Genomic DNA, 27,344 nt, shown 5'->3' on the forward strand with positions numbered 1-27,344 from the left:
CTGTAATGCTACCTACTCTAATAACTATAACACGACTTCCTGTACCCCTGATATCACCCAGCACCTCAAGGACCGGATAGATCACGACCCGTATGTTTGTAAAAGTAGTGTGATTGAGTTAATGAAGGGCTTGTGGGTATTCGTAGGAATGAAACTAGGCAAAGGTACTTTTGTAAGGGCGCCCAGCAACTGCATAACTAGGTATAAGTAATCAGGTAAAAACAAATGCAGACATAGAGCAACATGGATGGGAAATATGGAGACAGGAGAAGGCAAGGGAATGAAGAGATAACCAAAAAAAAAAAAAAAAACAAGCAAACAGCAACAGCAAAGCAGCGAATACAGAGTAAACGATAAGTGTCCTTCACTAGTATTCAAGATGGACTTACAAGCCCTCTTTACAATTGCCAATTTCAATCTATACCTATGCCTTTAAGTAATGGATAGAAAGTAATGGGCAATGTAAGCCTAAGAGCTCTCAGGTATTTCTAAGTAAAAGCCCTTTTCGTGAGGACAGGTATAACCGACGAAAGGTACACCGTAACCCCTTATTTGCTCTCACTTGGAGTATTCGGGCGCGAGTTGATAACCTATTGAGGCTCAGTATTAGCTATATTTATTCGCTTAGTTAACCAGACATATGTGTAGTCGTATGAAACGCACCTTTAAAACCCGGATCTTTCTTCTTCTTTTCCATCACCTGGCGAGTTCATTCCTCCTCTTTAAGGGTAAGCACCATCAGAGAGGCTCGTGATTATTAGCCCGCAAGCTTGGAAGCAGAAGACCTTCAAGCGCAGGGTTAATAAACCTGGTCCCCCATCTAGTTACGCTCCGAAGATCCTCGCTTGAAGGGCGAGTATTGGTGGTTTGGAGCCTGTCCCAGTCCATGCCCATAGTGATACCGGCAATGTAGCCTAGCGTGAAAGCAGTCCAGTGTCTAGCACTGTTAGGACCATCTACATGGAATCTTTCAAGATGTTTTTCAGATCCTGGGGAGAGTACCGGCTGCCTGCTGGGCCGATATGGACATGTGTTGAACAATGTTTAGTGGAATGGATACTGCAATGTTGGAGTATCACGTTGAAGAAACGGTCAATATTGTCAGTCCACTGATCATGGCTGTGCAGTGTATCCCGCTCAGTTCGTCCACTCCTTGCTACCCGTGCCTCTGTCTCCATCCTCAACTTTCGATTTCAAAACCCAAATAAGGACATTCTCTCCCTTAGCGTGCTCTTCTATCTTGTCTAAGTAACCAAGGTTAATAGCACAATATTCTAACTATTTTTCCCTCCTCTTTTAGGCGTGGCTGGGTCCCGAGAGAGAACGTTGCCCGAGTAGTGACTTTCACTTCTGGTGTTTCCAGGTCAAGAACTTCCTATAAGCTCTTTGGAGAGGTAAAAGGCCCCGAGCTGGATATAATAACCGGATGTGTTGGGGAGCACGTGATAGATAGTTAACTAATTGTTGAAAAGGAGATCGATGATGTATTGAGATATCTTTGCGCTCACCGAATGTAGGTGTAGCGAAGCTGACTAATACACGTAATTTGACACTAATGTATAACTAGGCTCTAGCAGAGGCTCTGGTATAACTAGCAGAAGTATAGGTATATACTTATCTAGATTATACCGCAGACAGTTTGTAGCAACTATTCTCCCTCGTGGAATCTTAACACGGCATCTATTGTAAGAAGAAGAAAGAGATCTTATAGCTATATATTTCATTGAGATGCAAAGCTATTGAAAGAGTTATCGCGAATAGCTATGCACAGGCGTCAGAAGAACTAGCCATCCCAAGGTATTTGCGTTCCTTCTCTGGCTCAACGACTTGGCTATCATCTAAGTCCCTCACTCCTGTCTCTATCTAACTAGCGCAATGGGCCACGGGACCAACACATTTGACGCAAGAAGCGATTCTGCTGGCCTTGTAGGGCTCGATGCATTTATAGAGACCGTATCCGGCGATATCGGGGTCCTCCCAGCCTTTTATTGAGTCAGAGCTGATTTAGACTTTGCGGGATATCAGAGTCACTTACCAAGGTCGTTCCTGAGATACCAGCCACAGTAATTGGCGCCAATTTTGCAGGACTTGATAGCGAAGGTAGAGGCGTGTTCATCGTTGGGGGCCGCCTTGTCTTGCCCAGCGGTCACAACATCAGCAGGTGGCTTCTCCTGAAGGGCCGCGCCACTCGCGAGTGCGGCGAGGGCAAGAGTCACAAAGGTAGTGATTTGCATATTGACTGCTGTTGGAAGATCTGCTTTCGAACTATTGCTTGTGGGTGAATGATGCTAAAAGAGAAGGTCTTGCTCGAGGCCGAAGACTCCCTTTTATATCTCTTCGAGGCCAGTTCAACGTTCCCTCTTGGGTTGATACGAATTAACTCACTGCCCAGACTGCTGACAACTTCTTGCTCCCCGTATAGCTGGTAAATTTAGACATTGCTATACCTCCAAAGGTGAAGCAAGTGAGCAGAGCATAGGGCGTACGAAGGTGAAGTCGCTCTCCATTCTCGATTGGGAGCAGGTTGCGATACCTTGGCAGCAGAACACACCATAATCTGCTTATCCGAACTCGTATACAGCATTAACAGAGCTTCAACCAAGAAGACCACATCGTATCGCGAGTCCATTCTGATATCCGGGAAGTGCCGAATAACAAAACGGAGATGGTCTCTGTGCGAAGACTCCGCGGGCCGAGACTCAGCTAAACGGGCCTCGGCGAGTCGGAGTAACTAATTGTTAAACTAAAAAGCAACGCTACTTAGTTAGCAGCAGCGGAATGAGGATAGGCACTTCTGACACTAATCTACTCCTGGTGTCTCTCAAATTCAACGAACCGATAACAGGAATATGCTCAAAGGCGAACAAACAACCCTTGTTCTAGAGCATTGATACCCAAACAAGATACAAGTTACTTGGGCGGTATACTATCTAACCACTGACTCTAGTTCTACACCCTAACGCCACTCACCCGCGCATTCCGGTGAATAACATTCTTGATTAGATAGAGCTAAACATTTGCACGAGTAACTCTTGCACAAGTGTTACAAGGGATGTCTTTCCTTAGACACTAATGGGTAGTAGTGATATAAGGGCGGTAGCCTCAAGTAAAAGGTAGCTTAGGTGTTTTCAGAGAACGACGCCGCCAGAGGATATCAAGACACACCTAGTTATCCTTGTCCTGAAGCGCTGGAGGACGCGCATGGATAGCTGGCCCGCATGGCAATAGCCTGGGATCAGTTATGCTCTGATATACAAGTCGCGAAAGACTCCCACCTTTTGCCCCTTATCCGCTGCTTGAGTCTTAAAGCCAGGCGATATCGACCATGCAAGCTAGCTAAATGCAATGTACTCTGTTATGCATTTACAAACACACTTCCGTTGCTAACCTATGAGACTTATCAAACGGGCCAAGTTTCTAATATATATTTTCCATTGACATACATATTATCACCTTACCTGCATAATTGGAAAAATAGATATACAGTCACAATCCATCACAATTTATTTCCTTGGACATGATATTTCACCATTACTACTCTATGATATATTGTTTTTAAACTACTCCGATCTCATTACAGCTTTTTTATTGCGCCTGTCAAACCCTACAGTCGGAAGATCAAAGCTCTCCATACGCCCTTTGCACCTACAAGCCACCACCATGACAAACCAGAAGGAAATGGGGTATGGTTGGCTTGCGAAAGCGAGATTTGAGCAAGAAAATGCGTTAAAGCAACAATCCCAGAACTGGAAGGTCGCAAGATGGCAGGCATACTGGGAGGATGTCCGTAAGGGGACTGTGAAATCGATAAAGTACTATATCCTCATAACTAGCTTGGGGCTGTTTACATCGCCTGAAAAGTTGCAGGAGATTGCTGGTCTTCCATCAACCCCAGAGCTCCATACCACTGTGAAGCTGGAAAATATGGACGACAAACCAACAGCAGAGCCTAGGAGGAAGAGAAAGTCCAATACTGCACAGTTCGTGACCTGTGGCAAGTAAAGGACCTCACTTACGGAGTATTTCAGCTAATATGGGGTCAAAGTGGCCCAATTGGCGCATGGCTCGCGTACTCTTTGAAGGCGGATGACCGACAGTGGGATGATTTTCGCGAAGCATGCCGTAAAGGAGCCATTACATACACCAACGGCACCTATCCCATTATCATATCCAACTCAGGTCCTTTTACGTCCCCCGAAAAGATACAGGAAGCTCTTGGACTGACAGCACTGCCGGAAGTGAAGGAAGCCGCCCGGGCAAAGTTTTCTGAAAAAACGCAACCTTGGACGAAAGAGGGGGATGAATTACAGTATTGCGATGTTGACCTTCGCTACTTGGATAAGATAGAGGAAATTTCTGACGGAGAGGATATCCTTATTTGGGTCGATTTCAAACAAAGGTGCGGCTGGCTTGCACACTCCATGAAATCAAGAGTTGGATGTGAAGACGTCAACAATAGCAAAGAAAATGCTGAATGAGAGAGAACTTCCCCGACAGCTACTGCTACCGAACAACGGCTTTTGGTCTTTGAATTGTGTTACTTTCTTATTTCCCCCTTCTCTATCCCTATGATCTAAAGAGACCTAGTGATCCTTCTGTGTATGTGAAGCCATTCAATAGACACTCTTGAACAATCAACAATCCAGCCGTGTACCTAACCGAATTTATTCACTCCTTGTTTTTGCCTTGGCTTGACTTTATGTATATACAACAACTATTTCTATGTGATCGGGTCGGAACAAATAGGGCTTATTTTAAAAGGCATGATTGCTAAGAGTAAATTTGCCTAGATGACCAAAGAGTTTCCAGGGATCACCGCAACCGGTCATGGTAGAAGGCTTAAGAAGGGGCCTGTTAATCAACTTCTGTAGGGTCCTTCGCATCCCGCAAGATTCGGTTGTAGGTTCAACCTCTCAAAGATATGGGCAAACGTCATCAGGTTGTCAAGCATGACCCTTTTTAGCTCAAGCTCTGAGTGGAGAGGCTTAACTACGACATCGATAGCTAGCCGCTGAGGGAGGTGAGCAGATGGATACTGCCGGCATGGTCGTTTCATCCACAACAGTCCAGGCTCAAATGCTTTGCTCAAGGCTGTCCATCTTGCTGAAACAAACTCCACCTACTGGGAGAAGCCCTGTCCAGTCGCTGCAGGGTCTTCATTCTTCAGGCATCTCGCACCCTGTCGTGTCGTGTCCCAGTTAGCGCCCGTCGTTCTGCGTCTTCTTGTTTGTTGATGTTCGTTTCTCTTGCCGCTGAGCTTCTAGCCAATCAGCTGTTTCAAAGCCACTTACCGCTCACGGGCCTCAAACATCACGTGATACACCTTAAGAACTTTTCTATTTTTGGTTTTTGGTCAAAAGTTTTCTTCGACTTCAACGCATCAAATTTGCTGCTGGCGCCGTCATGGAGACGAGTTTGTCGACTGACAGGCCATACCATGGCGTGGCATGGGAGCTGGATACGGCCTATGGGCTGTTGCGCGACCGGCCGACGTGGACTTGGGCGCGAAGTGAATCATAGCTTCCGCTTGGCTTGCCGTGATAGCTGGACGATGGCATTGAACTTGCGCTAGACTGGAGGGACGTTAGAATGATAAATACTATCAAGCCCAGATATTGCTAAATATCTGGTTTCTTCATCTTTTATCTTTCTATTCATATACATTCTATGCGTGTTCACTTGATGTGAATTACGTGAGGGGCCTATTTTTCTATTATTGTTTATTCATTTCTTGCATATACAGTGAAGATACCCTTAGTTTTTATTTGTGTCCTCTTACTGGAGTTCATTTGAACTATTCATTAAAAGTGTCCTTTGATTGACAATAACCTTCTTTTCTTGAATCTTTTCTTTTCAAACCCTTTCCTTATATTTCCGGGGCCTTCTTACACTTCCTAAGACGCTTTAGCTTTATATTCTTTTTCTTTTACTTCTTCCTCTCTAATTTGCAACGAAATTCCTTCCTTTTTTTCACCACAGAGCCAGATCCCAAACTGTCTGGCCTACGAACTTGAACCTGCGCTGGTCGCATTACTGCATCCACGCTACCACCCTCATAGCCGATATTATGCAGTTCTCACGGTTTATTCCCCGAGCGGGAACTCCTACCCTCCCTCCATACGGAGCTCACGATGCCCCATCCTCAGCGGACAGACCCCGCGGTGCTGCTCCTCCAGACGCCATAACGCCATACTTGGGCCTTAGAGCTCGGCTCTCGCAAGTCTGGATCAATAAATGGACGATTCTTATACTCCTCGTGCTCGTCAGATTGCTAATTGCAGTCAGCTCGCTGGACCACAATATGGCCTCTGCAGAGAGAGAAGCACTTTCGGCATGCACCAGTGTTGAATCTATGGGCAGCGCTATGGCTTCGATGCCTCACTACATGTCCATGGGAGTCAACGAACTCACTGCCTCTGGTGTTGAAAAGGCTGTTAACGGATTGATGTCGATGCTATCTCTTGTCGTTACCGGTGTGGAAGAGATCGTCCTTTTCATCATTCATGTCTTGACCAGCACATATCTTTGCCTTATCACCCTCGTGGTCCGTGGTAGTTTACACGTTGCCTTAAAAATTATTGAAGATACGACCGAGTTCCTCAACAAGACCCTCCACGAAATCGGATCCGGCATCAGTAAAGGCGTCGATGGTTTCCAGAAAGAAGTCAACGAGTTTATAAAGGGAATCAACACAGTCACAAGCCTTTTCGGAGATAACAACAAGATTCCTTCCCTAGATATTTCTGGCGAGGTTAACAAGTTGAACGATCTGAAGTTACCATCTTCCATCAATGACGGATTAGACAAAATCAACTCTTCAATTCCTACATTCGACGAGGTTCAAGAGATGGCTGATACCGTTATTCGAAAACCTTTCCAACTTGTGAAGAAACTTATCAACGAAACCGTAGTTGACTACCATTTTGATCGCACTCTTTTCCCGGTTCCTGAAAGGGAAGTTCTTGATTTCTGCACTAAGGATGATGGCATTGGCAAATTTTTCGACGGACTCAGAGTGGTCATTAGCACCGCGCAGAAAATATTCATTGGCGTCCTTATTGTTGCTGCTATTGCTGCCTGCGTTCCTATGGGGTATGCCGAACTTCGTCGATATCGTCGCATGAAGGAACGATCACTCTTGGTACGGAAAGATGCCCATGATCCGATGGATGTGGTCTATATAATTTCTCGGCCTTACACCTCTGCTGGTGGGCTGAAGATATCCAGCTGGTTCCGATCTGGTCGCAAACAAGTTCTCGTCCGATGGATGGTTGCCTACGTGACTTCTCCTCCAGCTCTCTTTCTCCTTTCTCTTGGAATAGCTGGTCTCTTCGCTTGTCTTTGTCAATACCTTCTTCTCCAAGCAGTTAAGAAGGAAGTTCCTGCTCTCACAGGCCAAGTGAGCCAGTTTGCTGACAAAGTGGTTCACTCGCTCAACAATGCTTCTAAACAATGGGCAACCGGCACTAACGGAGTCATCGACCATACAAACAATGATATCAATCAAAAGGTCCTAGGATGGGTGAACCAGACCACTGGTCCCGTAAACGATACCTTGAACACCTTTGTCGAGAAGACTAGTGATATACTTGATAAAGCTTTTGGCGGCACTATCCTCCGCGACCCAATCCAAGAAGTTCTCCACTGCCTTATCGGACTTAAGATTGAAGGTATTCAGAAAGCCCTTACATGGGTATCCGACCATGCTCACGTTGACTTCCCTCATGTCCGCGAGGATATGTTCTCCCTGGGTGCTATCCAAAGCATCTCCAAAGACAACGCTACCAATCCAGATAGCTTCCTTGCCAACCCAGGAGACAAGACAGCAGATAAAATTAGCTCGGTCGTCATCCGTGTGACTGATGCAGTGGAATCGGGTATCAAAACTGAAGCACTCATATCTGCTGGTCTTATCTGCCTTTGGGTATTCCTCCTGTTAATCGCTTCCATTCGCGTACTCACCCTTGCTTGGCGTCGAGACAGAGTACGTGGCGACGGTGGCATCGACGCGATCTACCACCCCCCTGCCATTGGTGCGCGTGCCATTCCAAACATTGAACTGAATAACTTCCACGATGTTCCGCTCAATAGCCCTGCGATTGGGAGTGGAGGAGCTGGCATGGCTCTCGGTGCGGCTCCCAAGTACAGTGCGACGCCAAATCCCCCTAGATCCTTACACCCAACTGCCACCAGCAATGAAGAAGATTACCAGGCTCAAAAGCTTGGATATGCAGGCCAGAGAGACTACGAAATGGCATTACAAAAAGACATGAGGACGAGTAGTCACGGCCAAGTGGAATATGGGGTAGATGTAAAGCATGGTTGAAGATGAGGTACATGTACAACTAAGCATTTCCTTTGTTTTATTTTCCTTTTTCTCCCTCTTCGGTGCATTGAGCATTTGATATTTACCCGGGAGTATGGTGCAAAGCAGGCAGGCATTTACATGTTGATCGAATAGCTAGAGCTAGAGCCTTCAAAGGCAAAGAAAGTAGAAGACGGAATATACCCATGAGTGCTTTAGTAAAAGATATATCCTTCATTCAGTCGTTCAATCCAAGTGTGCAAATTGACATATACAGCTAAATAGTAACAAAGAAACCATCACCCTTATCCTCCACCCTTCCCCTTTTAACGAGGGGATCACAACAAGATATTCTAATCCTCTCGGGAGTTGCGGGGCTGTTTAAACGCAGTACTTCTTCCGACTCCCACTCTTTCCGAGCAGCTTTCAGCGCATCTCGAATGGCGAAGAAAACAGCGCTTCCCATGAACAAAGGTGGCTCGCCCACTCCTCTTGATCGTTGAATGGTTCGCAAATCCTTCCATTCTACGTCTTTCAGGAGGCTGACATTGAATATTTGGGGGATATCCCTGAATCCCGGAATCTTGTACGTCCCTGGCCCGCGGGTAAATACTTGTCCAGACGCACGATGCCAAAGGCTTTCCTCAGTCGTAAATAGGCCTTGCCCCTGAATGAATGCACCTTCTATCTGACCATAGTCAATCGAGGGATTGATACTTTGACCCACATCCATTTTAATATCAGCACGTAAAGGAGTCCAGTCTCCAGTCAAAGTATCTATCTCAACTTCTGCAGCAGTGACACCCTGCGTGAAGTAATAGAACATCTTGCCTGAGTTCTCGCCCCATTTATACCCAATCTCAGGGGTTTTATAAAAGCCTTGTGCGGAAAGGTTCACACGGTCAAAGTATGCTGCAGTTGCGAGTTCTTTCATAGTGGCATTGGGATTCGCTTCTCGATATGGGCGAAGCCGTTCGTTAAGTTGTTCACATGCATTAAACAATGCGTATCCGTTGAGGTCTGAGCTTGCCGAAGCAGCAGTAGGCGATGAATTGGCTACAGTATTCGTCGCAGTTTCGGAGATGAAAACACTTGATTGAGGAACCTTGAGCGCCTCAGCAGCGATCATGACCATCTTAGTATGCAAGCCCTGACCCATTTCGGTACCACCATGAGCCAAGAGGATGCTACCGTCACGATAAATATGTACTAATGCCCCGGCTTGATTCAGGAACAGGGCTGTGAACGATAAACCGAACTTGGTAGGTATTATGGCAATTCCCCTCTTCGACCATTTGTGGGTTTTATTATACTCTTCCACAGCTTTTTGACGGACATAATAGTTTGATTCCTCAAGGACCTGCTTATACATTAGCGGTACATGCCAATCGGTGAGTGCCTGATTGAAATGAGTTTCCTCCTGGTCCTTGTACATGTTGATCTCCCTCAGCTCCTCCACTGGTATCTTTAAGTGATCTGCAATCTCGGAGACAAAACTTTCGGCAAAGAACATGCCCTGTGGCCCTCCAAACCCTCTGAAGGCAGTGTTTGAAACGGTATTGGTACGGCAAAGGTATCCACGAACATGGACGTTGGGTATCATGTAAACTCCATCAATGTGAGAAAGAGCTCGCTGAACAACACCAAGAGAAAGGTCCTGGGAATGGCCACCATTTGCATAGACATCTGCGTCAAGTGCCTGAAATTTACCGTCCTTGTTCACGCCAACTTTCCAGTGGCACAGGAATGGATGGCGTTGTCCAGAGGTCGCGATATCCTCGTCACGATTAAGCATGCAACGGACAGGTCTCTTGGTTTTCTTCGCACCAAGGGCACATATACTGGCAATTTGCACGGATCTGGATTCCTTTCCACCAAACCCACCGCCCAGCCGCTTAACTCGGCAGACAACTTTATTCTCTGCAACACCGGTGACTTTGGCAACAAATGCTTGACTATAATATCAACGGTTAGAAGATAGCTACATTAAAATTATTCAGTAGACTTACACTTCCGCGGGGTTTTGTGTACTGCTGAACACCTCAATTTCCCCGTCTTCTGGCTTTGGTACAACCGCACACGCATGGGTTTCGAGGTAGAAGTGCTCCTGACCTCCAATTCTAGTGACTCCGCTGTAGACATGATCTGACGAAGCAAAGGCTGCTTCGACATCTCCTTTCTTAATCTCTGGTGTAATGTTCTTGAAGAACGAGTTTTGTTCGATCGCTTGTTCAATAGTTAGGATGGCGGGAAGAGCTTCATATTCAACTTTGACAGCTCTAGATCCAGCCTCCGCCAGTCTAGCAGACGTTGCAAGAATCATTCCAAGTGGCTGGCCATCGGTGATAACTTCATCAACTGCAAAATATACTTCGTCCGAGACTGGTGCCCCCCACCAATTCGACTCTGGGTTAAGAAGATCTTTAGCGCTCACGTAGTCAACCACACCCGGGATATCCAATGCTGGGGTAAAGTCAATGCTTAGTATCTTAGCTCGAGCTTTGTTTGAAAGAACGAGACATCCAAATAGTTCGTTTTTCTGTACCGGAATGTCATCAGTGTACTGAGCTTCTCCGGTGGTCTGCAGAAGTGCAGAAACAGTAGGTGTTGCCTTTCCAACAATTTTCTGGGAATATGCGGTTGTTGCTTCATGATCTTTAACACCGGAAGACAGTGCTCGTTTAATCTCTGGTACGGCGTCTTCTTCACAATGAACCTGGGTACCTTGGATGGATGAGAGTACGTCATGGTAAAACCGGTAGAAGAAACCAAAAGCTAGGGTCTTCCGGTAAGTAGGCATGCCTCCCGGCACTGACGATGGAAGGTCAAAATCCTGGCCAAGGGCGTCCATTACCCCTTCAATTGTTGCGGGGTCTGTCCAATCTTTTCCGACAATGAATTCTTCCGCATTCTTTGCAGGTATAGTGGTTGGTGCCATACCGCCATAAACCAAATTTGCGCTTGTAACAACGTTCGAATCAGAAAGTGATACGCGCAAGGCTGCGTTGACAATAGCGATGTCATCGTCTTTCCTCTTTGCCTGCTTGTACGCTCGTAGATATTCTCCTTTCTCTTGAGCAATAGGAATACGTAATTTTTCAACCACAGCATTTTCAGGAAGTGCCGTCTTTCGGTACCCTTTGAAAAATTGACCCATCGGTATTTGAACCTCTTCCTTTAATGACTTGGCGAAGAGGATGGTACCAGTTGCGACAAATACTGGGTTGAGATCAGAAATCGGAGATGCTGTGGCTATGTTACCAGCCGGCGAAGCCACGTTCCGTATTTGGCGTCCAGCAAAGTATCGTATCTGCTTTTTGATGGCAATAAATGGCTGTGCTTTGGCGGATCCATACCTGTGGAGAGCCTGGTCACAGATCACTTCCAGGTCTGTGAGTGAAACATTGGCTCCAAGGTCCAGATAGTCGTCAGTGAAATTATACTGTTTCAACTCTTGAATGTCACCAACGTATACCGAGTGTTTGTACTCCTTGGCCTTGAACTTGATTTCGATCTGTGTCTCAGAACTCCCTCCTATAATTTTGGCCTCTGGGTATGCATCCTTAATCTCCAGGAGTTGCTGAAGCGTTACGGGTCTGTACCACCGTTTCCTCTTATTCCCAAAACTTAGGGGTTTGAGCTCGTGTCTGTGCAGTTGGGGAGGGAAGATGAGTTCTGTTTCTGGGTTGTATGGGATAAATTCTGGAGAATCGAATGATTTTGCAATAGATTTTTGAGTTATCCCGTCGGCATTGCTATTCTTTGTACCGCCATTACAGCTTCCGCCGTTTTCCTTACAGCACCCCAATCCCCCATTTGCCCGTGCCTTGGCGCATGATGGGGTGGAGAATGACTGCGCCGAGTCGAGGATTGACCGGTATCCAGTACATCTGCAAAGATTACCATCGAACGCTTCTTCAATCGCAAGTTCCGAAGGGGTAGGTTCATTCCTTAGTAAGGCATATAAGCTCTAGAGGAAAAAGTTAGCCTAATAAAGTTATATAACTCCTATATTCCCAAGCTTTTGCCTACCATGACTATCCCCGGAGTACAGAAACCGCACTGACTTCCATTTCCGACTGCTATCCGCTGTTGGACTGGGTGAGGATTTTTCGAACTCCCTATCCCTTCCACGGTGATAACGTGCTTCCCGTCGACACTCACCAACGGTGCCAAACACGCATTTACTGAGGCGTGATATATCTCCTTGGTGGTCGGGTTGCGGTACGAAACGACCTAATAAATATCGATAAATAGTTAGGATGGTGCTCCCTGATTAGAAAGTAACTAAGAAAAAAACCGGTGACATACCACGGTGCAGGCACCGCAACCACCTTCTGCACATCCAAGCTTTGTGCCAGTAAGTCCAATACCTCGAAGGTACTCCAGAAGTGTTGCCTCAGGGTCTACCAAGTCTAGGGTAACCTTTGTGCCGTTTAGATAGAACCGGAGCGTGTCATCATATGTCTCTGTCACCGCAGCTAGGGAATTTTTGGATGCAGGGGGCTGTGACTCCTCTACAGTAGCAGGAGCCATGATGAAATGTGAAGTAATTGAGTAACCAAAAGAATGTGCTAAATGGATAATAATGAAGATAAAAATAAAGCTATTTTCTCAGGGCCGTACTGGCAGCAAAAAGATGTAGTAGCTGGCTGCTTTTAACGACGCCATGAAGCGGCGGAGTTCTCGTCCCTGTCTCTCCTCCGCGCGGTTATCTTAAGCTTAATCCGCCATCCTTTCTTGGCACCTAAGCGCTGCGGGGCTGACGTGCGGGGAAACTCGGGCATCGCCACTCGCCGGTATCTGTATTGCCAGTATTCTTAGTCATTCTTAGTCATGTGACACATATAATACCGGAATTTAGTTACTCCGTATTCCAGGCCTCGGCACATGATTGGCTAGTATGCGATCAACTTAGTCAGCAGTACCGATATCGCGATGGTGGGTTGAGTCATTTCTAGATAAGCCAAAGTTGGAAAAAAAAGTAGAACATCTTGATTTCGACTTCGACTTCAACTACCACAGCTTGCAAAGTGAGCGAAGAGGAGGTGCTGGCCGAAGGCAGATGAGCTGAGAAGCATCCATCATGGGAATTGAGAGCGGTGCTTTGCAAGAGCGCCTCGAGAGATGGGCCCAACGACTGAAGAATCTCACAATCTCACCGCTCACGCGAGACTATCCCGAATCCACGTCGGCAGGGTCGTCCAAGCGAGCAATTGAGGCATTCGAGTCGTTGAAGCTCTCACCAAATGAACAGGCAGCTGTGAAGAAGCTGTGTACGTCCAGGGAGTCGACGTTCCTCGTCTTTCTCACTGCTCTCGTTGTCATAGTCAGCAGGTTGACCGGGGATGAGGATATTGCCCTGGGAACAAGCTCCGAGAGCGATGGACGGCCGTTTGTATTACGGATACCCATCAACCACAGCGAAACCTTCGCCCAATTGCTCGACAGGGTTACCAATATATACGACGAGAGTGCTGCAGACATAGTTCCACTCAGAAGTCTGCGAGCTTATATCCAAAACACCTCCAAGCTCGAGCAGGAGCCAGTGCTCTTCCGCTTTGCCGCCTACGATGCGCCTGCTGCGTCCCAGGATTACCCAGCAAACACCTTCGAGACGACTGATCTGCTCTTGAACATTGCATCTTCTGACTTTGAAGTCGGTGGCTACTACAACCAGCGTCTCTTTTCCAGCGCTAGGATAGCCACAATTTTGGCACAGATCGTTCGCGTAGTATACAATGCATCAGCTAACCCTGAAGAGACTATTGGAAGGATTGAATTTCTCACTGAGTCGCAGAAGGCTCTCTTACCAGACCCCACGGTTGACCTGCACTGGTCTGACTTCCGTGGAGCAATCCACGATATCTTTTCCCGCAATGCGGAGGCTCATCCGGAGAAGCTTTGCGTAATCGAGACCAAGTCGCGTTATAACCGACATCGACAGTTCACTTACCGACAGATTCATGAAGCTTCGAACATCCTCGGACATCATCTGGTTCAATCTGGTGTAGAAAGGGGCGATGTTGTCATGGTATATGCCCATCGAGGCGTTGACCTTGTCATTGCCGTCATGGGTATCCTGAAGGCTGGCGGCACCTTCTCTGTCATCGATCCCGCATATCCTCCCGAAAGGCAGATCATTTATCTTGATGTTGCACGACCTCGAGCTTTGATAAACATCGAGAAGGCTACCCTAGACTCCGGCGAGCTGGCTAACTCTGTTCGTGCCTTTGTCGATCAAAACTTGGAGCTCAAGACGGAAGTTCCGGCTCTGGTCCTGAACGATGATGGCACTCTTGAAGGAGGCTTGATCAAGGGTGTTCCAGTTTTGGAAAAGCAGATCCCTCTCAAGTCAACGCCAGTTGGTGTTGTTGTTGGACCCGACTCCGCACCTACTCTCTCCTTTACCTCTGGGTCTGAGGGCCGTCCAAAGGGTGTCAAGGGGAGACATTTCTCTCTAGCTTACTACTTCCCATGGATGGCGAAGACTTTCAAGCTCACCCCTGATGACCGTTTCACCCTTCTCAGTGGTATTGCTCACGACCCTGTACAGCGTGATATATTCACCCCTCTGTTCCTTGGTGCCCAGCTACTAGTTCCTTCAAGAGAAGACATTCAGAATGAGCGGCTGGCTGAATGGATGCGTGAATACAAGGCAACGGTTACTCATCTAACCCCTGCTATGGGTCAGATCCTTGTGGGTGGAGCCACAGCTCAATTTCCATCGCTTCATCATGCATTCTTTGTCGGCGACATTTTGATTAAACGCGATTGTCGATCCCTTCAGAGTCTGGCGCCAAATGTCAACATTGTGAACATGTACGGTACCACTGAGACCCAGCGTGCTGTTAGCTACTTTGAAATTCCTTCCTCGACAGAACAGGTGGGATATCTTGATACCGTGAAGGACGTCATTCCTGCTGGAAAAGGAATGGTAGACGTCCAGTTGCTTGTCGTTAACCGATTTGATCGAACCAAGCTTTGTGCCATTGGAGAAGTTGGAGAAATATATGTGCGTGCCGGTGGTCTTGCCGAAGGCTATCTAGGTTCTCCAGAATTGAATGAAAAGAAGTTCATTCCAAACTGGTTTGTTGACCCTCAAGTTTGGAAAGATAAGGAGAAGGAGCGAGCATCCTCCTCCACTGAGCCATGGAGAGAATTTTACGTCGGCCCACGAGATCGTATGTACCGCAGCGGTGATCTGGGCAGGTACACTCCAACGGGCGATGTGGAATGCTCAGGAAGAGCCGATGATCAGGTTAAAATCCGAGGCTTTAGAATCGAGCTTGGAGAAATTGACACGCATTTATCTCGCCATCCTCTTGTTCGAGAAAATGTTACTCTAGTCAGACGTGATAAGTTCGAAGAGCCAACACTTGTCAGTTATATTGTTCCTCAAATGGGAAAATGGTCTTCCTGGCTAGAGCAGAAGGGATTGAAAGACAACACATCGGCCGAGGGAATGGTTGGAATGTTGACCCGGTTCCGACCCCTTCGTGATGATGCGAGGGAATACCTTCGTGGGAAACTTGCATCATATGCAGTTCCGACCGTCATAATTCCACTACGAAGAATGCCATTGAATCCGAATGGTAAAATAGACAAGCCCGCCCTCCCCTTCCCTGACACTGCTGAACTCAGCGCTGCCGCCCCGCGTCGCCGATCTTCAGTCCTGCAGGAACTTTCGGAGACCGAGCAAGAGGCAGCAAAGGTCTGGGCAAACCTACTTCCAAACACTACTGCCAGAATGATCGGGCCAAATGACTCCTTCTTTGACCTAGGCGGACACAGTATTCTTGCGCAGCAGATGTTCTTTGAGCTAAGGAAAAAATGGAGAAGCGTCGACATCAGCATGAGTGCTATCTTCCGAAACCCGACACTCAGGGGGTTCTGCAATGAAATCTCGCGTATTCAAGATAGCCACTCCTTGACTGGCGATGGTCAAAACCAGAGCGCAGAAGGAGCGCAAGTAGAGAAGCCAGCCAACGACGAGTATTCAAAAGATGCAAAGGAATTGGTTTCCAAGCTCCCTAACGAGTTCGCTGCTTCGGCCGAGTCTGCTTTGAAGGAAGGTTCAACGGTATTTTTAACCGGCGCAACTGGTTTCCTTGGAGCATATATTCTTCGTGATCTCCTTTCAAGGTCAAACCCGTCTCTCAAAGTTGTTTGTCTTGTCCGTGCCAAAAGCCCCCAACTGGCCCTTGAGCGAATCCAGTCAACCTGCAAGGCATATGGTTTCTGGTCGGACTCATGGTTTAAACAGCTGGAGTGCGTTCAGGGAAACTTAGGTGATGAGAACTTAGGCCTTTCTGCAGATCTTTTCAATGATCTTGCAAACCGTGTTGATGTGGTTATTCATAACGGTGCACTTGTTCACTGGGTTTACCCCTATTCCAATCTCAGAGGTCCAAATGTCTTAGGCACTATCGACACGCTGCGTCTATGTGCCTCTGGCAAGGCAAAACAATATGCGTTTATCAGCTCTACTAGTGTACTGGATACCGACTACTACGTGCAAGAATCTGAGAGGATCGTTGCTGAAGGTGGGCTGGGTATCAATGAGTCTGATGACCTTGCTGGAAGCCGAGAGGGCCTCGGCACTGGATACGGACAAAGCAAATGGGCTGGAGAATTCCTTGTTAGGGAGGCCGGTAAGAGAGGTTTAAGAGGGGCGATTGTTCGTCCTGGCTATGTAACTGGAGACTCCACGACAGGAAGTAAGTTATATACCCCACAATATCCGATATGAATATGCAAACTGACGAATGACGATTTTAATAGATACAAACACCGATGATTTCTTGATTCGAATGATCAAGGGATGCATTCAGCTTTCGTCAAGGCCGAATATTCACAATACCATTAACATGGTTCCTGTGGATCACGTAGCGCGGGTTGTTGTTGCATCGGCCTTCCATCCTCCAAAGCCGGAGCTCTCTGTGACACATGTAACTAGTCATCCCCGCCTCCGATTCAACCAATTCCTCGGCACGCTACAAACGTACGGCTACGACGTTCCGCAGGTTGATTACGTGCCATGGTCTAGCTCGCTGGAACAATATGTGAACGATGCGCAAAATTCCGTTTCTCAGCATGCATTGTAAGAACCACTAATATCCCTATGAAACGGAATGAAAATCTAGCTAACTAGAACTTTCTTTAGGATGCCACTATATCACTTTGTCACTGCGGATCTGCCTTCAAATACTAGGGCTCCTGAGCTCGACGACACCAATGCCTCAACATCACTCAAAACAGATGCCAAATGGTCTGGAGTTGATGTATCCGCCGGCAGTGGTGTGACTGAGGAACTAATGGGTCTCTATCTTGCCTACCTCGTCGCAATTGGATTCCTTTCGTCACCAACTGCGACTGGCGCCAAGTCCCTTCCAACCGTTAATCTTTCTGACGCACAAAAGGCCGCTCTTGCTGGCGTGGGTGGTCGCGGTGGTACTTCTTAAGCTACCTAATACTTGCACCTACTTTACCTGGAGTCTTGGTAAAAAAAAAAGCAAAAAGCTCCTTTTGCATTATCTGGCTTTGGTATAGAAACCATGGTTAAAATTTTGATGTCTTTAACATAAAAAAGCGCCTTTCGGATATCCATATTTTTAATTATATTTTTTGATACTCAAATAAACAACTGCTGAAATAAAAGAAATAAAAGCGACATCTAATCTAAACACAATCTTAAATCACTTCTCCGTCTTGATCTCTTCGATTTTGGCAAAGATCAAATCCGCTGCCCAGTCTAACAATTGATGCATAGGAGCTTCACCCTTTCCAGGCGCAACAGCGATTCCCAAATCTTCCCTGACAAAAGACCCGTCTCCAATGAGTTCCTTCATTTTGTCAAGGTCCATCTTGCTAGCAGACGCAGAATCCGGGAGCAAGAGCCATGAGCAATTTGAAATATATCGAGGCCAAACAATATCATCAACGTAGCCTGGGGGATCTATCCAGAAGTTAACGGGTGCACCATCTTTTCCATTGCCGTCTTCAGCCCCGTCATCTGCAGACTTGTCTTGCGAGTTATCTTCCTCTCTAAACACAGGAGTTGGTGCAGGCCCGATAGTAACATATCCTGTTCTTCCCTCCCGGCGCTCCTTGAGCAGTGGATACGTCACCGGCAAGAAGATAGGGAGGTTGATCTGATCATGAACATGCCGCAATGGATGTGTAGAGTCATTTGAAGGAGCATATAACAAAAAGCCATCCACGAACACAATAGTTAAGCTAGGATCCAGTCCCTCTGTTCTCTGCTGCTGGCTTGCTAAATGTTGCTGTAGCTGCTGGGCTATACGCCCTTGTAATGCATGTATGGTGGCTTCATCAACTCCAGAGTCCGTAGCGTCATTCAAATCCTCCTTGCTTTTCAACTTGGGAGGAAATCCACCCGTTTCACGAATATGAGACAGGCAGGAAACAAATTGCTTGATATCAAAAGCCTCAACAGTATCCCAGTCCTGGACCAGTTTGCCCGACGATGTAGTTGTAATTGGAATTCTGCATAGCCGCTATTAGAACCGTACTATTATCCGACTTAGGTTCACTATATCGTTGTATAATTTGCTTACTGGTTGTCAGCCTTGTAGAAGTCATCTTCATGTACCAGATAAGTTTTGATATCACCGTTCGACTCTTGCTTTGGGGTAAAAACCGTTCGCAAAAGTCGTGCAAGCGTTGTTTTGCCGCTCGAGGATGGGCCAGAAATCCCTACGACGAAGATTTTGCGGGCGGCCATTATTCACTCGTATCAGGAATATATTCCAGGTCTCTTTTCTATCTCTAAAGTCACTTACTCCTTTGGCTTTTGGATAAATGTATGCAGAGACTTTGCCTAGGATGTTAAGGAGGGGCTAAATACTCGACTAGTTAACTAACCAGTTAGATAGCCGTCAGTCAACTGGTAATATTTTAATTTATTCAGTTGAGTAGTCACATCAAGCTGCAGATTTCATAGTAAAGACATCAAAAGCTCTGGCAATAATATTGATTGTACACCCTCTGTTGTTACCAAACCTCTACCTAACATTACTAGACAAGCGCCATATTCGTCCGAACAGAAAAACAGTTATCCTTAGCACAAACTATTTAATAGTGCCATGCCTCGCACCCTCGTAGCTGTCCCATAATTCCCCTCACAAAACAAACATGAGTAAAATTGGATTTGAACAAAGTTAACAAATAAACTCGAGATAATACGGCTCATAAAATAGAGAAACTCCTCTAAAATTGTGTCTATGCGGAGCTGCCGACGTTGCTGCGTGTGCTGGAACCGGATGAGGTGCTGGAAGATGTTCGTCGGATCCTGCGAGGTGTTCGTCTTCGGGGAGATATGAAAACTATGCCATTTTCATTCACTACTTCTTCGGTGTGTAATTCCCTGCGTCGTTTTGGTGAACTTTTCTCTGGAGACGGCGTAAGCAAATCGAATTCAGGAAAATTAGCTCGCCTCCGTTTATTATCCGAAGTTGGTGAATCAGGCGTGATATCGGAGGTGATAGGCTCCGGGCGTTCTGCAGGTGGTGGGCTGGGGGGATCAACGTAGTTCTCAGGGATAGAGAGGGAGTGCCTATCAAACAATCCAAGGGCACTGCTAAAACAAGCAGGAGCAGGGAATGTAAGATCGTCCGGGAGTTCGAGAAAGCCTTCATTCTTGATGATGGAGCTCATTGTCCCATCGTCCAGCATGTCTTTCTCCGCATGCTGCATCTCTGTGCTTGTCATAGCTTTTCGGCGCCTCAGCATTTTGTCCTCCAGTGTATCCTTCAACACCAAAGTCTCCACATACACTGGTCGGGTTTGGGATATTCGATGAGCCCGCTTGATGGCCTGGCTCTCTATATTAGGGTCCCATATAGGGTTGACGATGAAAACTCTTGAAGCAGCTGCAATGTGTAGACCATGGGAAGCCTGACGAAGATCCATAAGTAGGACACGGACCGATTCTCCTTCATTAAAAGTGGACAGGTACTCCGACTTTTGCGACGCTTTCAAAGTCTGCGCGTAAATGCGAAAATCTATGTTTAGTAGTCGAGCCCTCCGCGATCCAAAAGCGTGTTTCGCTCTCATAGAAGATTATATCTCTCTCTACTCTCGACTCGAGGACCTCTCCAGCAGGTAAGTCAGCTTAGCTGACACTGTGCCGACAATCTTTGTCTCTTTAAACTAGAGTCAGAAGACAGACTCTTGTTCCTTGAACTCTTGATGTGGTTAACCTTTTCAGATTTTGGTCTATGGGAGACATATACCACTTCTTCCGGCTTCTGCTTATGACAAGACTGTCCAGATGGCTCAGGCTTTTTGTATCTCTGTCGTTTCGCTTTGATGCCGGCTCCAGCGAGCCCTTCTCCTGGATCTACTTCACAGAGGCGTGCGGTAACAAATTTCTGTGCCTCTCTCGCCAACGAGAGCCCGAGTAATAGAGGATCGTGATGCACTGCTCGCTCATTGATAGCCCAGAATCCCCGTGCATGTTTAGGAAAGCAATCGACGACTATTCCAACATCCTCTTTTTCACATAAGGAATTTCGAGACGAGAAACTGAGGACCTTTTCTCCAGTGGCTATAGCTTGATGTAGTAAATTCAATTCTTCATCCGCCAACCGAAACATATTCTTCTGCAGGTATTCTTTAGCCACCTTCAGTGTGGTTTTTTGGATTTCTTCGGTCTCGACTGCTGGCCACCAGAATCCCGCCAGCCTCAGATTGTTCATCAACTGGCCAAGATGCTTTCTATTTCTGGGGTGAAATAGGTAGTCATCGCCAGTCCTCTCAGAGGTTATCGCATTTACCACAATTCTCAGGATAAACAGGTTCAACGACGCTTTGTCGTAACAGGTGGGCTCGAGGTAAACAGCCTCGTTGTGAAGTTTTGGAAGTGGCAGTTCTCGCTGTAGGTCCTCTGAGCGATGACGCACGACAAGGGACTGAAGCGTGGCCCGAAGAGACGGGGACATCATTCGCTTTCCATCAGGGCCAATTGGAGTCATGTACTTTGTCCAGCTTGCCGGGTCCGCGGCACGAGAATTTGACCATGGTTTGAGATTGAGGAAATCGATGACCATGTACCGCAGGCTGTCAAGTCTCTTTAATTCATCATTGAGCAGATTTTGGGCATCCTTACGGGCATTTAATATATCTCTGATCTTCTCTTCCTCGGGCATCGAACTAAGCGTTTTCTCAGCAGCAAGACTGACCTCGACGCCATAGAGGCCTTTCCATGGTGTTCCGGAGACGATCCATCGTCGTTCGACCTGTAGCTTATCTAGCATGTAGACTGAACTCGTCTTTCCCCCCGTGCTAGCGAAATTGTGGCCTTCATCAACAATTATCCGGAGCCAATGGAGATTCCTCAGGGGCGAGGAATATGTGACTGGTCCTGATGCAGTGAACCCGCCAGACTCTTTCTTAAATCGCGGCTGAGAAAACAACACGATGTCATACTTCAAAAGTTCGGTTGCTGATGGGGTAGAGATACTGCTATCTCTTAGTACCAGAACCATTAAGCCTTCAGTATGTTTCGCTATCTCATTTAGCCAATGGTCAATTAAGTTCGGCGGCACGATAACTAGAGTTGCGGATGAGAGTTGCATTGTAATCGAGCTGTCCCTCACATGCATTGTGCTGCGTCGGCCGTACTTCGGAGTTTGCGTGATAGTATACGTTCCGCGGTTTTTTTTGCAAGCATCGACACACCTGTCGAAGTGCATACCATCGGATTCAAGAGCTCGAAAGTGGCTTTGCCAAGGAAGCGAATTGGCGCCGGCCGCTGCAGCAGCCATATCCAGTAGAGAGCCTGTTTGACTTCTAACAGGTGGGGGCCTAACATATTGTGACGGAATGGATGGCATGTGGCCCCGTGTTGCTAGGATAACAGCTAGACATATTAACGTCTTCCCGTACCCCATAGTTTCTGCCAATATACCTAAAAGCTTGTTAGCCTTTACTTCAATGTATCCAGAGTGCCAGAGCAGATGGAATGCGTACCTCCTGCCACATTAGAATAAAATTTTGGTTCATCCAACACAGTTCCTTCCTCTCTATCATAGTAATATTTTCTTCCTTTTGGACTATGTCGAGTCTGTAATCTTGGGTCGAGAGATAAGGAAGGCTCCGCCTCCTTTTGGATCATCATAGCAGCAGATCGCTGTTGGTAAGGGTATAATCTTGTCCTCAAGCCCAAAATTCCAAGGCTACTATCATCGTCGCCAGCATACAAAAGATTACTGACTGCCATTTTCGACCACGAGTCAGAGACATGCGCCGCTTCTGGCTTCGGAGATTCCAATGTGTTGAAGATGTAAAAAAGGGATTCACATCCAGAGCCTGCTTCAACTTGAACTGGATTGCAACGCCTTCCTTCCCATGCGTCTGGTGATGGATCTATTCTAGACATCACAGCTTTCAGAGCACGCCGGAGGCGTTGGTAAGTCCTGGGCGGCAGATCCGGAGCTCTTTCTTCGGGTATCACGTAAATTTGGACGCCAATCCATCTTTCCGCAGATTCCTGGCCGACGGACAGCTTTATCAAACCGGCGTCCTCGAGTAGCTGTAACGAATCGGCTTCCGGACAATACCCTTGTAAAGAATCTGCTTCGGGTGTCTGACTGGCATCTGGTGTTCTCCACCAGAGGACTCCAACTGGGATGAAATAGCTAAGGTCACAATGTGCTTGATCTCTCTCCGTGTCTATGGGAGACGCACAAGTTTCCGCTGTCATGCATGTTGAGTTGGAGGATCCTCTCGGGGAGCTCGGAGGGGATTCACAATGAGAGAGATGACTTGAAGGCATGATAATGTAAATGTTAACCCAGGCCTCAATTGCAGTTATAATTGTCTTTCCCGTAGTTCTAGTTATCTGCAAGTTGGTTTTGATCAAGTTCAAAGTGAGCGAGTGCTGATATAAAAAAATGCATGGGAAGAAGCCCTTTTCATCTTCCACGTAGCTGACCAGCCACTCTGTTCCATGTTCTACCTGGTTAGTTCCTGCGGTGGCTGGGCAAAGTTTCTATGTGTTGAGTGTTATTGAAGTGTTACTCCTTGCTGCCTTTTCTTTCAGGAGGCTGAATTTGATATCGCGCTAGTTAACTAGTTAACTAACTAAGCGCTCCAGTTCGCAGGGTCACGGGATTCCCCATTGAGGTATGTGGTTTCTAACTAGGCTTCCGACTTATGAGTCTCAGGGGTCCAAGGAGCCCGTATACACTCAAGATGTTTCGAGTGCCCAAAGCCTTGCCTTATGTAGTTGAGAATGTGATGCTGGAGATCTCCAGGTTTTTCGAAGACCCCAGGTCGCCAGACGTATCGGATTAGTCAGCAGCTCAAGTTCGCTAGTTACGGGTGAAGGCTTAAAAACGTCTGTCAAGGAGGGCAATTTATTAAATAATATATTTAAGTGAACGCTGGATAGCTTCCAGTATATAGGAGCCAGTGTCATCAGCGCGCCCTCCGTCTAAGATGCATTGAATCATGGCTGAGAAAACAAAATTGTCCTCCCGATCCTGTCCCAAGTCGTACATCGTCCGTCTATCAAAAAAAAGGGGGGGACAAAAAATCTAAAACATGGTGAAAACGCTAGAATAAAAAATAGAAAGAAAAAAAAAATCGAGCGAAAATGTGGCATGAGCCAGGCAAAAAGGCGACGAAATCAATAGGGCAGTTAGCTAGTTGAGCCGCTGTGGAAGAGCCGATTCCTGTTGCAAGACATGGCATACTCCGTATGCCTACCTCATTTCCTGAGGAACTCTTTGACCTCGAATCCAACTCTTCTTAGTGCCCTTTCATCGATACCCTCGGTGCTACCAGCAAGGCGTCTGATCACCAGCGTACGAACATCATTTAAACGGTTCTCAACCGGGTTCCCAGAGCCATATCTGTTCATCTCAGCTTGGTCGCAGTCCTGTATAAATACGGTGATGTCTGGCCCGACACAGCTCCCCCACTGCATCGCCATGCGTTCCCAGTAATCTGTAAGATCGTGCGAGCGATTGCGTGGCGTCGAATTGACATGAGATTCCGTGGTAGCTAATTGATAGTGTGGGACTAGGGCAACACGGAATGTAGAGTCACTGTTGCAAGAGGATGATGTAGGCGTATGCACTGCTTCTTCAGGTTCAGGGGTAAAGATAGTTTCACCAGAAGCGGACCGTTCTGTCGAACAGATACTCAGGTCTTCGGTTTTGGGTAAGATTGACTGCAATGAAGTGCGGGACCCAGTCTCTCCGACCGTTGATCTTCGAGCTGCGGGTAAAAATCGGTCATTCAGGAACTCAATTATGGTACCGGATATTTTATACCAGGAAAAGATGGTCTCAAGGAAATTCCCAGCAGCCTTTCGTGTATCCTCTGACGCCGTCGGATTGCCTGACTCTGGTCTTTTGAATATTCTGACATTTCCACCGTCGTCACAAGAAAGAGAATTGTTCAAATATTCGGTGACGCATGCTACTGATTCTGAATCATAGCCTTCGATAGCAATAACAGCACCCTCAGGTTGCCCAGACTCTGGGGTAGAGCACGATGCGAATGGAGGAGAACCTTTGGATAAAAGTCTTATCTTATCTAAGAACGAAACAGCCTTTGGCTGTTCTTCCAGATTTGCTAGACCATGGGGGTAACTTGGGGTTGCTATCTTTAGTGGTGGGAGAACCAGGCTTGGATCATGGGGAGACGCAGGTACTGAGTTTGAATAATGCGACTGAGAACCCCAAATATAATTAGGCGAATGAACGCGTTGAGTCAGCTCTGGACGGGGCAAAGTTGTTATCTTGGACAGGTAATCATCAGGACCTAAATGATGGCGGATTGATGGGTAAATCTCCCTTTCTTCGCTGCGCCGTCGCTTAATGCATGGGGATTGAGGTGGTATACTCTCATCATGAAGCGGAGCTGGACGCCAGCTTTCTTCGTACGTGGCATTAATAGGGCTAGGGATATTCTCCAACTTCAGGCGGCGGCCTTGTGTATGTTGTATTTCCTCCGGGTGGGACGGAGGAGCTTGCACATTGTCCATCTGATCATTGAAGTTCGGAATGAAAGGGGTGGACGGGGTTGAAGGTGGTTTCATGGGCTTCCCGCCACATCGACTACAAATCGATGTGCCAGAAATATCTACTTTTACCGTAGGCCCAACCGTACTCGTGTTTCTCCTCTTGCGGCCAGGCCGTCGTGGTTGATATCGGTAGCCTGGGTATTTCTGCAAATGCCTTGCCTTCTCTTCCTATATGGCTGTATAAGTAGGGTTCCCACGAGATGAAAAAAAAAAAGATAAACAGAAGGGGGATAAATTTACATCTGCATGTTTCTTCCACGGCTCTTGGTCTTTCAACGGAAGCCCCTTCCATATCTTTCCGATGATCTTTGATATATCTGGGTTTGGTAGGCCCGGGTTTTCTGCAACAACAGAGCTTTGCAAGTGCTGTCGGAATAGAATAAATGCTAGAATATCGCAAAGTTAGAATTTATGCACAGCTTATGGACAGGGAAATGGCAATCAGTTGCTGGGTAGAAAAAAAAGTAGCGTATGCTTAGAATCCAGCACTCAGGGTTGCGCTACTGGGTGCCGGCTATGTACGTAGGCATAAGTAAAAAAAAACTAACGAACCATTTCTTGGACGGGGAATTTTCGGTTCTGGTCCACATAAACAAAACTGAACATTGGATTCCTCTGTAAAATCAGACTTGGGGGAATATGGTGAAGTAGAACACTCTTGGTGAGCAGTTTCTGGCTTGATGAGACATGCATCTATCTCCATAGATGACCGAGCCGTTTCTGCTTGAACAAGCACTGGTAACTTCGACAAAACAGATATGTTATCTTTATAATCACATAGTGCAACATGTGAGATTGCTTCCATTCCTGTCATTTGCGATGCTCTTGGCGAAGCCAAATTCTCTTCAGAATCAAAGCCAGAAGAGAGACCTTGGGTAATTACCCTGTGAGCCAGTGGTGTCGTAGACTCAGGGGTCGGCACATCTCGCCTCGAGTAGTCATAATACAAGGCGGGCTTTGGGAGAAGTCTATCGTGAGGCATAGAGGGAGTCCGAATATTGTCTGGGTTGGCCCGGGAAAACATGACAAGAGAAGTGAAAGGTAGGATTCGTAAGAAGTGTTCTCGTTCTTCTTGTTCTTGTCCGTAGGTATCATGATGTAGTTATGAATGTGGCAAAGGACTGCCACGACAACGAAGATACTAGAAGGAAAGAAAGAAGAAAGAAGACGATAGCGAAGGAAGAGGAGAAGGAAACGGAAACTTCCTTTGTTAATTTTTGGTTTCTTAAACAATTCCGTCATGCTTAAGCAACATGTTGTATTTTGCATCCTGATTTCCGCTGTTCTCCTTGTGTTTTCTTTGTTGCCATTTGGATGTACAGCAAGCTTCTCCTTACAAACAATTGCAGCTGTCCGGTGCATTCCTTGGTGATTTATCAACCGGTTAAGGCTATGAATCTTCAGAGCAGGGGTGGAAAACGTGAACTATTGTTTTGAGCATCCTTTGTCCCCATGGGCTGGCTGAAAGCGGCGACATGCACATATTTCTTTTACCCAAGACATCCAATCAGTGGTTGAGTACCTGCAACAATGCGGTAGGTAAGACTAGGTAGAGCCCTCAGAGGAGCGTTTTTGGTGTACAACGACCGTACAAACGGAATACCTTGGAGGCTCAGTAATGATTTACCTCTCGGAAGGCCGGGGTGGTAATCAAGTGGAAGTTAACTCAGAATCACTAACTGGGGAGGAAGAAAGAAAGGTAACACTGAAAGAAAACCAATGAAATCAGATGTAATGCATAACTAAGGGAGCACAGCAGGGCCATGCAAAACATTTTCACTCAGCTTAGTTAGTACCTACCGCCAACAAAGAGGTTCGCTTCCGATCTCTTTTCCTGATAGGGGAAAAGTTGGAGAAAAGGCTGCTTAGTTATGGCAAGGCGCGTACATCCTTTGCTGCCTACCGTCAAGCGGGCATAAACTCCAACAAGCCACAAAGCTCTCACACCTTAAAAATAGCTCTCTATCACCGACTTTTGCT

General features: G+C 46.8%; 9 protein-coding genes across 9 annotated transcripts; 3 read left to right on the forward strand and 6 right to left on the reverse strand.

The window, feature by feature from the left end:
- Positions 1-81: 81 nt before the first annotated feature.
- On the reverse strand, positions 82-697 carry MGYG_06866 (hypothetical protein; the record flags this gene model as incomplete). The annotated part of the gene is made up of 4 exons (XM_003170827.1): positions 82-197; positions 390-418; positions 563-590; positions 664-697. The coding sequence occupies 4 exons, from the start codon at positions 695-697 to the stop codon at positions 82-84; spliced, it is 207 nt and encodes a 68-aa protein (XP_003170875.1).
- A 1,166-nt stretch (positions 698-1,863) lies between these two features.
- On the reverse strand, positions 1,864-2,234 carry MGYG_06867 (hypothetical protein; the record flags this gene model as incomplete). The annotated part of the gene is made up of 2 exons (XM_003170828.1): positions 1,864-1,982; positions 2,036-2,234. The coding sequence occupies 2 exons, from the start codon at positions 2,232-2,234 to the stop codon at positions 1,864-1,866; spliced, it is 318 nt and encodes a 105-aa protein (XP_003170876.1).
- A 1,426-nt stretch (positions 2,235-3,660) lies between these two features.
- MGYG_06868 (hypothetical protein) lies at positions 3,661-4,478 on the forward strand (the record flags this gene model as incomplete). The annotated part of the gene is made up of 2 exons (XM_003170829.1): positions 3,661-3,980; positions 4,046-4,478. 2 exons carry the CDS (start codon positions 3,661-3,663, stop codon positions 4,476-4,478), a joined length of 753 nt encoding a protein of 250 aa, XP_003170877.1.
- A 1,589-nt stretch (positions 4,479-6,067) lies between these two features.
- Positions 6,068-8,326, forward strand: MGYG_06869 (hypothetical protein; the record flags this gene model as incomplete). Its single annotated transcript, XM_003170830.1, has 1 exon — positions 6,068-8,326. One exon carries the CDS (start codon positions 6,068-6,070, stop codon positions 8,324-8,326), a length of 2,259 nt encoding a protein of 752 aa, XP_003170878.1.
- A 256-nt stretch (positions 8,327-8,582) lies between these two features.
- On the reverse strand, positions 8,583-12,841 carry MGYG_06870 (xanthine dehydrogenase; the record flags this gene model as incomplete). Its single annotated transcript, XM_003170831.1, has 4 exons — positions 8,583-10,260; positions 10,315-12,275; positions 12,338-12,541; positions 12,617-12,841. 4 exons carry the CDS (start codon positions 12,839-12,841, stop codon positions 8,583-8,585), a joined length of 4,068 nt encoding a protein of 1,355 aa, XP_003170879.1.
- A 550-nt stretch (positions 12,842-13,391) lies between these two features.
- On the forward strand, positions 13,392-17,769 carry MGYG_06871 (L-aminoadipate-semialdehyde dehydrogenase large subunit; the record flags this gene model as incomplete). The annotated part of the gene is made up of 3 exons (XM_003170832.1): positions 13,392-17,025; positions 17,090-17,408; positions 17,472-17,769. 3 exons carry the CDS (start codon positions 13,392-13,394, stop codon positions 17,767-17,769), a joined length of 4,251 nt encoding a protein of 1,416 aa, XP_003170880.1.
- A 234-nt stretch (positions 17,770-18,003) lies between these two features.
- MGYG_06872 (nicotinamide riboside kinase 1) lies at positions 18,004-19,052 on the reverse strand (the record flags this gene model as incomplete). Its single annotated transcript, XM_003170833.1, has 2 exons — positions 18,004-18,814; positions 18,886-19,052. The coding sequence occupies 2 exons, from the start codon at positions 19,050-19,052 to the stop codon at positions 18,004-18,006; spliced, it is 978 nt and encodes a 325-aa protein (XP_003170881.1).
- A 497-nt stretch (positions 19,053-19,549) lies between these two features.
- On the reverse strand, positions 19,550-23,105 carry MGYG_06873 (hypothetical protein; the record flags this gene model as incomplete). The annotated part of the gene is made up of 4 exons (XM_003170834.1): positions 19,550-20,224; positions 20,286-20,422; positions 20,499-22,238; positions 22,301-23,105. The coding sequence occupies 4 exons, from the start codon at positions 23,103-23,105 to the stop codon at positions 19,550-19,552; spliced, it is 3,357 nt and encodes a 1,118-aa protein (XP_003170882.1).
- Positions 23,106-24,041: 936 nt separating this feature from the next.
- MGYG_06874 (HMG-box transcription factor) lies at positions 24,042-26,388 on the reverse strand (the record flags this gene model as incomplete). Its single annotated transcript, XM_003170835.1, has 3 exons — positions 24,042-25,532; positions 25,605-25,750; positions 25,917-26,388. The coding sequence occupies 3 exons, from the start codon at positions 26,386-26,388 to the stop codon at positions 24,042-24,044; spliced, it is 2,109 nt and encodes a 702-aa protein (XP_003170883.1).
- Between the last annotated feature and the right edge of the window lie 956 nt (positions 26,389-27,344).

The sequence above is a fragment of the Nannizzia gypsea genome, genomic scaffold (assembly GCF_000150975.2).
Source record: "Nannizzia gypsea CBS 118893 supercont1.6 genomic scaffold, whole genome shotgun sequence".
NCBI lineage: Eukaryota > Fungi > Ascomycota > Eurotiomycetes > Onygenales > Arthrodermataceae > Nannizzia > Nannizzia gypsea.